At 41.3% G+C, this 9716-nt stretch overlaps 1 protein-coding gene across 1 annotated transcript; it reads right to left on the bottom strand.

The window, feature by feature from the left end:
• Window positions 1–623: 623 nt before the first annotated feature.
• On the bottom strand, window positions 624–8498 carry LOC112216576 (inositol monophosphatase 1). The gene is made up of 9 exons (XM_024376562.2): window positions 8418–8498; window positions 7932–8006; window positions 3718–3851; window positions 3269–3373; window positions 2945–2990; window positions 2709–2817; window positions 2208–2316; window positions 1789–1940; window positions 624–1571 (listed from the first exon to the last, which is right to left on the bottom strand). Exons 2-9 carry the CDS (start codon window positions 7992–7994, stop codon window positions 1453–1455), a joined length of 837 nt encoding a protein of 278 aa, XP_024232330.1. The 5' UTR covers window positions 7995–8006; window positions 8418–8498; the 3' UTR covers window positions 624–1452.
• Between the last annotated feature and the right edge of the window lie 1218 nt (window positions 8499–9716).

Here is a 9716-nt window from a genome sequence, read left to right as displayed (position 1 = left end):
TTCCAAAATAATGGCCATTAATATGGAGTTGTTCCCTCTTTGATGCTATAACAGCCTCCTGGGAAGGCTTTCCACTAGATGTTGGAACATTTCAGCAGGGACTGGCTTCCATTCAGCTACAAGAGCATTAGTTAGGTCATGCACTGATGTTGGGCGATTAGGCCGGACTAGCAGTCTGCATTCCAATTCATCCCAAAGGTTTCCGATGGGGTTGATGTCAGGGCTCTGTGCAGGCCAGTCAAGTTTGTCCACACTCATCTCGACAAACCATTTCTGTATGGACCCCGCTTTGTGCATGGGGGCATTGTCATGCAGAAACAGGAAGCACAGAATTGTATGCTGTAGCGTTAAGATTTCCATTTACTGGAACTAAGGGGCCTAGCCCGAACCATGAAAAACAGCCACAGACCATTATTCCTCTTCCACCAAACGTTACAGTTGGCATAAGGCATTGGTGCAGGTAGCATTATCCTGGAATCCGCCAAACCCAGATTCGTCCATCGGATTGACAGATGGTGAAGCGTGATTCATCACTCAAGAGAACACATTTCCACTACTCCAGAGTCCAATGGCGGAGAGCTTTACACCACTCTAGCCGACGCTTGGCATTGCGCATGGTGATCTGAAGCTAGTGTTGTGGCTGCTCTGCCATGGAAACCTATTTCATGATGCTCCCCTGACAAAAAGTTATTGTGCTGATGTTGCTTCCAGAGGCAGTTTGGAACTCAGTAGTGAGTGTTGCAACTGAAGACAGATGATTTGTACGCGCTACATGCTTCAGCGGTCCTGTTCTGTGAGCTTGTGCGGCCTACCACTTCGCGACTGAGCCGTTGTTGCTCCTAGACGTTTCCACTTCACAATAACAGCAATTACAGTTGACCTGGGCAGCTCTAGCAGAGCATAAATCTGACAAACTAACTTATTGGAAAGATGGCATCCTATGACAGTGCCACGTTGAAAGTCACTGAGCTCTTCAGTAAGGCCATTTTACTGCCAATGTTTGTCTATGGAGATTGCATGGCTGTGTGCTTGATTTTAAACACTTGTCAGCAATGAGTGTGGCTAAAATAAACAAATCCACAAATTTGAAGGTATGTCCACATACCTTTGGCCATGTGGTGTATGATTGAGACAGAAAATGTCTTGGTCTACAATGACAACATTTTCTAATCTTGTTCTCACTTAAATGCCCCCAAAAAATGAGATGCAAGTCAAAGCCCTTGAGGGGCAAACAGTCAATTAAATGAATAAAGTTGGTCTTCATTGATAGGTTTTCGCAAATCCACTGAGGTGCATTCAGAGAAAGGTTAATACCACCAGTTTAACAATTAAGGCGCAGAGAGGATCTTGACCTGACTAATCTAAACATGTGTATGTGTGTTCTGCTGGGTGCGCATGCACCTGCAGCCATGTGTCAGTCCCTCTGTGCATGCATGTGTGTGTGATGGTACTCTATCCCTCGATGTCGTCCCTTCCTACGGGGAATGCTTTTATCACCTGGGAGATACGCTCTGCGATGGTTCTGCTGCTGGCAATGATCAGCCTCCTGGACATCAGGTCAAATGGGCCTCCTGGGTAGGACAACAATACAATAGATCCATGTAATAGCAAGTGTCCAGTACTCATTTGAACCTCATTGAGAACTTTAAGATGGTGAAAATATAATTAATAAGATCAATAAAATAATTTACTCAGGACTTGGAGGCCTTGATCATGTACCATCTACAATCCACACCACTTCTTCAGAAGCCCGCCACATCATGGTTACAACTATGTACAGTGAATCACCTGAGATGTCCATGATGACACCCCCAGCCTCTCTAATGATGGCAGCTCCTCCAGCCATGTCCCAGCAGTGTATGCCCATGTGGTAGTAGGCATCAGCCGCTCCGCACGCCACCAGGCACATGTTGACTGCCGCACTACCCGGCGAGCGGATGCTACGGGAGCAACATTTGCTTGTTAGCCTCATACATATCTAAACCACTGTAAGTCAAACATCATCACGTGTGGCTCAATGGGTAGAGCATGGCACTTGCACCTTTGATACACTACTGTAAGTCGATTTGGATAAAAACGTCTGCTAAATGGTATAAATTATTATAATACAACATCTCTCTTTCTGTGGCCTTATTAATGTTTGAAGCATTACAAGCTCACAATATTGAGATGATGTTTAAACAGAGAGTGTGGGAAGTAATGTTTACCCGTGCACAGGGATGGTGAGGATAGTCTCGATGTTGCCCATCATGGTTTTGAAGTGCTCTGGATCCTTCTTAAAGCCCATCTCTGTCAGGACCAAGGACTTGGTGATGTCTACACAGAGAGTGTCATGAGTTATGACTACTCATTGAATCATTACACAACAAACTAGCATAACGCTAACCAAGCTAATTCTCATACAATAAAATGAGATACAATTGATCTGTATATCTTCCTCGTGTTATCATGATCAATTGATTCCTAATAGCTGTTATGACAGACCATTTTGAAGGCACAACGCTCAAATTAAGAGAAATGATGATGTAGGATCAGTTTAACTGACCTTTTAGATCATAATGACGAAGATTACATGGACGGGGGGACCAGACCCTAGATCAGCACTCCATCTCTAGAATGCTTTATGAATACCAGCCCTGGTGAATGACTCTACCTAGTTGATATGATCTCAATTGGCTCAGCCAGAAAGACAAGGCTATACAACATACCTTCCTGCCCAGACACTTTGATGGGTTCTCCATTACAGAATGACCCTTTCCCCTTCCGTGCTGTGTACATCTTGCCCTCTTGGCAGCTGTAGACAATGCCAAACTCTATCTGAGTCAAAGACATAGCATAGAGAAGGTTGACTTAAAATGTAAAGTCAAAACCTGCTGAGTTCCTGCTACTCAGTTATTACTGTCTTATAAATCTCATGACATTGCCAAACACAGAAAACCTTTACCTCTTTCTTCACAGCAAAACCAATCGACATAGAGACAAAGGGGAATCTGAGGTAAAAGAAAAGAGAAAATGTGTTAAGGTATTAAATAAGTGAACTCCTAGAGGAACTAAGCACATAAAAATCAATTTCTATTAAAATCCTTGAGGTCACTCCAGGAAAAATCTTGTTAAAAATAGCCATTTTAATATGAAGCTACCTATGCCAAAAAAAAAACATTATTGATGTAGGAGGCTATAGCTTATTTGGTTATGAGGACATTAGATCATATGTTAGGCTATAAAAGGGGGCATGTTTGCAATACAGAACTGTAACATTGTGCAGCACCTGTGGACAAAGTTGGTGGTCCCATCAATGGGGTCGATGATCCAGGTGGGATTATCAGTTAGGTTGCTGGTTGCTCCCGCCGCTACAGACTCTTCACCTATAAAACTGGTGAAAGAAGAATTCAAGAGAAGATGGTGGACAATGAATATCAGCGACAGAAGCACAGTACCACACCTTTCAGGCACTTAGGAACCAGACCTGGATCAAATGCAAATAATTGAGGTGTGCTTGATTTAGCTTGACCTGCATGCAAAGTGGGCAAAATGTGCACTTTTGGGACTAATGAATTGTGTTCCATTATACCACGCAAGCTGAATCAATTTCAAGCATTTTAGTTATACATTTGACCCAAGTATGCTGGGAACAATGTAAAGAAATAGACTCTCGAAAGCAGCAAATGATGATGAGTGGTGGTTCAGGCTTTAAAGAGCTGCAGTGAGCTACTGTACCTGTGTGTGGGGAACTTTTCCTTGATGGAGGAGATGATGAGCTGCTCCACCTTCTGGTCGGTCTCAGTGACCAGGTCCACAGGAGAGCTCTTCTGCATGATGGAGATGTCCTTCTGCAACGCTTCTTGGATCATCTGACAGAGAGAGATGAGAAAGAGAGTGTCAGCCAGCTAGTCACATGAGGGATTAAATAGGGATGATAATAATAACAATTGTTTGAATCAAATTTTATTGGTTAGCAGATGTTATTGCGAGTGTAGTGAAATGCTTGTGCTTCTAGTTCCGACAGTGCAACAATTAATCTAACAATTCCACAACAACTACCTAATATGCACAAATCTAAGTAAAGGAATGGAATAAAAATATGTAAATATATGGATGAGTAATGACAGAGCAGCATAGGCAAGATGCAATAGATGTTGTAAAATACTGTATATACATACGAAATGAGTAATGCAAGATATGTAAACATTATTAAAGTGACATTATTAAAGTGACTAGTGTTCCATTTATTAAAGTGGCCAATGATTTCAAATCTGTAAGTAGGCAGCAGCCTCTCTGTCTTAATGATGGCTGTTTAACAGTCCAATGGCTTTGAGATGGAAGCCGTCTTTCTGTCCCAGGTTTGATGCACCTGTACGGACCTCGCCTCCAGGATGGTAGCGAGGTGAACAGGCAGTGGCTCGGGTGGTTGTTGTCCTTGATGATCTTTTTGGCCTAACTGTGACATCAGGTGCTGTAGGTGTCCTGGAGGGCAGGTAGTTTGCCCCTGGTGATGCGTTGTGCAGACCGCACCAACCTCTGGAGAGCCTCTGCAGTTGCCGTACCAGGCGGTGATACAGCCCGACAGGATGCTCTCAATTGTGCACCTGCAAAGGTTTGTGAGGGTTTTAGGTGACAAGCCACATTTCTTCAGCCTCCTGAGGTTGAAGAGGCGCTGTTGCGCCTTCTTCCTCACACTGTCTGTGGACCATTTAATTTTGTCTGTGATGTGTACGCCGAGGATTATTATTATTTTTTTACTTTCCACCTTCTCCACTACTGTCCCTTCATGGATAGGGGGGTGCTCTCTCTGCTGTTTCCTGAAGTCCACGGTCATCTCCTATGTTTTGTTGATGTGAGAGATTGTTTGAGAGAGAGATTGTTTTCCTGCCAACACATTTAAATGTCTTACGTCGGCCACGGCGGAGAGCGCAAAGTCCTTGGGAGCGGGCCGTGTCAGTGGCACTGGATTATACTTAAAGCGGGCAAAGAAGGTGTTTAGTTTGTCTGGAAGCAAGACATTGGTACAATGTCTTGCACGTTCATCTGCACAAACAATAGTACGCAAGTATAAACACAATGGGATCACGCAGCCATCATTACTGCTCAAGAGGAGACGCGTTCGTTCTGTCTCCTAGAGATGAATGTACTTTGGTACAACAACAAAAAAGTACAAATCAATCCCAGAACTTGTGAAGATGCTGGAGGAAACAGGTATAAAGGTATCTATATCCACAGTAAAAACGAGTCCTATATCGACATAACCTGACAGGCCACTCAGCAAGGAAGAAGCCACTGCTCCAAAACTCTAAAAATTCCAGACTACGGTTTGCAACTGCACATTTTTATTTTATTTTTTATTTTACCTTTATTTAACTAGGCAAGTCAGTTAAGAGCAAATTCTTATTTTCAATGACGGCCTAGGAACGGTGGGTTAACTGCCTGTTCAGGGGCAGAATGACAGATTTGTACCTTGTCAGCTCAGGGATTTGAGCTTGCAACCTTCCGGTTGCTAGTCCAACACTCTAACCACTAGGCTACCCTGCCGCCCCACATGGGGACAAAGATCGTACCTTTTGGAGAAAGGTCCTCTGGTCTGATGAAACAAAAATAGAACTGTTTGGCCATAATGAACATTGTTATGTTTGAAGGAAAAAGGGCTTGCAAGCCGAAAAAAACACCATCCCAGCGTGAAGCACAGGTGTGGCAGCATCATGTTGTGGGGGTGCTTCTCTGCAGGAGGGACTGGTGCACTTCACAAAATAGATGGCATCATGAGGGCGGAAAATTTATGTGGATATCTTGACGCAACATCTCAAGACATCAGTCAGGAAGTTAACGCTTGGTCGCAAATGGGTCTTCCAAATTGACAATGACCCCAAGCATACTTCCAAAGTTGTGGCAAAATGGCTTAAAGACAACAAAGTCAAGGTATTGGAGTGGCCATCACAAAGCCGTGACCTCAAGCCCATAGAAATTTGTGGGCAGAACTGAAAAAGCGTGTGCGAGCAAGGAGGCCTACAAACCTGACTCAGTTACACCAGCTCTGTCAGAAGGAATAGGCCAAAATTCACCCAACTTATTGTGGGAAGCTTGTGGAAGGCTCCCTGAAACGTTTGACCCAAGTTAAACCATTTAAAGGCAATGCTACCAAATACTAATTGTGTATGTAAACGTCTGACCCACTGGGAATGCGATGAAAGAAATAAAAGCTGAAATAAGTCACTCTACTATTATTCTGACATTTCACCTTCTTAAAATAAAGTGGTGATCCTAACTGACCTAAGACAGGGAATTTTTTGTAAGATTAAGTGTCAGGAATTGTAAAAACTGAGTTTAAATGTAAACTTCCTACTTCAACTATAAATACAGTAGAGTAGGTGCTCAAAGCGCTTTATATAGTAAGGCAGGAAACTCACCTCTTCCACCACCAATTTGTATTACCCACTTGGGCGATGACAGATCACTGTTTCACTACTGAAACGTTTTCATTATAATGGTTTACATAAGCACAGCACCCTGATGAGAGTAAGATAGCCCACTATGATAGACTACAAGGCATTGATAGACCATAAGGCAGATTTCCCATGGGCTGAATTTGGTCCGCGGGTGATTTTATTTGGCCCCCCAAGTTTTCTAGGCAAAAAAATAAATAATGGAAATTCTTGTACAATTCTTGCAAAACAAGCAAATCAGCTCCAAGTGATTTTAATTTAGGACATCTGTTCCAAAGTATTCCCATGCATAATAGAGTGAAAGTATTCACACCCCTTGACTTTTTCACATTTTGTTGTGTTACAGCCTGAATTTAAAATGGATTAAATATAGATTTTCATTGGTCACTGGCCTTGGTCACTTGGTCACTGGCCTTCACATAATACATAGTGAAATTATATTTTTTGAAATATTTACAAATTAATTAAAAATGAAAAGCTGAAAAGTCTTGAGTCAATAAGTATTCAACCGCTTTATGGCAAGACTAAATAAGTTCAGGAGTTAAGATGTGTATGGAGTCACTGTGTGCAATAATAGTGTTTAACATGATTTTTGAATGACTACCTCATCTCTTTACCCGACACATACAATTATCTGCACGGTCCCTCAGTCGACAAGTGAATTTCAAACACAGATTCAACGACAAAGACCAGGGAGATTTTCAATTGCCTTGCAAAGTAGGGCACCTACTGGTAGAATACAGAATACAAATATTCCAAAACATGCATCGTGTTTGCAACAAGGCACACAAGTAATACTGTACAAAGTGTTATGTTTGAGGCAAATCAAACAAAAACACATAACTAAAAAAACACATTAAAACTACTTGAAAATCTATGGGAAGACCTGCAAATGGTTGTGTAGCATTGATCAACAACCGATTTTACAGAGCTTGAAGAATTTTGAAAAAAACTAAAATGGGTAAATATTGCACAATCCAGGTGTGGAAAACTTAGAGATTTACCCATAAAGACTCAGTTGTAATCACTGCCAAAGGTGCTTCTACAAAGTATTGACTCAGTGGTCTGAATACTTATGTAAATGAGTTATTTCTGTATTTCATATTCAATACATTTGTGAACATTTCTAAAAAAACATGTTTTCACTTTGTCATTATGGGGTATTGTGTGTAGATGGGTGATTAAAAATGTATATTTTGAATTCAGGCTGTAACACAACAACATGTGGAATAAATCAAGGGGTATGAATACTTTCTGAAAGGACTTTATGTGATTGTGTACAAATGTAAGCGAGGTTTGAAATTATTATTATTTAGTATAATATTCTATCTGTTTGGGCTTCTTGCGGTCAATTTGCAGTCTACAAATGATTTGTAATTATGTTATGGCCCCGACTACCCGGTCAAGAAAAAAATCGGAATCTAGTTGATGATCCCTGACATAACGTAATATTATTCACTGTGACCTAGCTAGTAGGGTATAATGCTGTTTTCTCACCTTCCCAGCCTCTTTGGTCACCTCAAGGCAGTGGTCCATGCACTCTTTCCAAGGGTCTGCCATGATGACGACAACCTAAACAAACAAGTAACAACACCCAATAGGAGAATTATATTCAAACCGGAGCTGGATTTCCCAAAAGCATTGTAGTACTAAAACCGTATTAATTCAATTGAAACTAAAATGGACAAAATATTATATTAGTACTACGATGCTTTTCAGGAAACTCAGCCCTGGAGAATAATTTGCAAGAGGTTAACAAATTATTCTAGCTAAATAGAAAAATAAATAATCAACGTCGAAAATGTTACACATAACCAAGCTAACGTTAGCTAGCCAGCTGACAGGCTATGAGGTCTTCCCGGGATTGATCACTAGCTAAATCAGCAAGGATACACAACAGCTAGCTAGTGACCAGATAACCGCCCTATAAATTGTAACAACAATTGATTTGCCAGCAAAGACCGTTTGAAAACCGAAACTTACTGTATTGTTTCCCTTTTCTAACCTCTGCAACTACTATTCTGCCAGCAGCACAAATTATGACATCATTTTTCTATAGCAATGACAAAACCTTCAAAATAAAAGCCAGCACTTGAATACCGTTGTAATATCATTAGCTGATTAAAAGGATATTGCAATTTAATTATTGGCCGCTTTTATTTTGGCATCAAGAAAGGCAATTAGGAATTTATGAAAACGGATTTAAACATATGTTTAAAAAAATACAATATTGACACTGGTATGTTGAGAATATTGGGATGTAGAGAAAAAAACTTTACTACCTGTGTCAGCTAAGTGGGATGGGAAATACTCAGTAGGGTCTCTACTAACCAAATAGGGGGCAGAGAAAAGCCAGCAGCAGGCAATGCAGCACGGTCCCCCTCAAAAACAAAACATATCTGGTTAGTAAAGACCCTACTGAGTATTTCCCAAACCCACTTAGCGGAGACAGTTAGAAAAAAAAGTATATCAACAACCCAATATGTATTACAGTGTATTGCATTGGGGGCTATGGAGGGCTGTAAAAAGTAGCAGGTTTCAGTCTTAGTCCTGTATTGACACTTTGGCCGTTTGATGGTTTGTCTGAGGGCATAGCAGGATTTCATATAAGTGTCCGGATTAGTGTCCTGCTCCTTGAAAGCAGCAGCTCTAGCCTTTAGCTCAATGCAGATGTTGCCTGTAATCCATGGCTTCTGGTTGGCTTCTGGTTGGGATATGTACGTACGGTCACTGTGGGGATGACGTCCTCAATTCACTTATTGATGAAGCCGGTGACTGAGGTGGTAAACTCCTCAATGCCATTGGATGAATCAAGGAACATATTCCAGTCTGTGCTAGAAAAACAGTCTTGTATAGCGTACCATCCGCCACATCGGACCACTTCCATATTGAGCGTGTAACTGGTACTTCCTGCTTTAGATTTAGCTTCTAAGCAGGAATCAGGAGGATAGAGATATGGTCAGATTTGCCAAATGGAGGGAGAGGGATAGCTTTGTATCCATCTCTGTGTGTGGAGTAAAGGTTGTCTAGAATAAATAAAAAATTATTGTTGCACATGTGACATGATGGTAGAAACTAGGTGGAATAGATTAAGTTTGCCTGCATTAATAAATCCCCACGGTGATAGGCGTCCCGCTAGGGGGACAACTTTATGTGAAACAGGAGGGCATGCAATTCAAATAAATAATCATAAAAATTACGGATATTAAATATTTATGTACATACAAGTGTCTTATATCGGTTGAAAGCTTAAATTCTTGTTAGTCTAACTGCACTGTCCGA

Source organism: Oncorhynchus tshawytscha, linkage group LG16, assembly GCF_018296145.1.
Source record: "Oncorhynchus tshawytscha isolate Ot180627B linkage group LG16, Otsh_v2.0, whole genome shotgun sequence".
In the NCBI taxonomy this organism is placed as follows: domain Eukaryota; kingdom Metazoa; phylum Chordata; class Actinopteri; order Salmoniformes; family Salmonidae; genus Oncorhynchus; species Oncorhynchus tshawytscha.
Note: the sequence above shows the minus strand (reverse complement) of the source record. Positions and strands in the feature narration are given on the sequence as shown.

Excerpts from the sequence above, each read along its gene's own strand:
- LOC112216576 (XM_024376562.2), bottom strand. The coding sequence starts at position 7,994 with ATGGCAGACCCTTGGAAAGAGTGCATGGACCACTGCCTTGAGGTGACC. Across the intron at positions 3,852-7,931 it reads TGACCAAAGAGGCTGGGAAG|ATGATCCAAGAAGCGTTGCA; the intron begins GTGAGAAAACAG and ends TCTCTCTGTCAG. Across the intron at positions 2,991-3,268 it reads ACCACCAACTTTGTCCACAG|ATTCCCCTTTGTCTCTATGT; the intron begins GTGCTGCACAAT and ends CTTTTACCTCAG.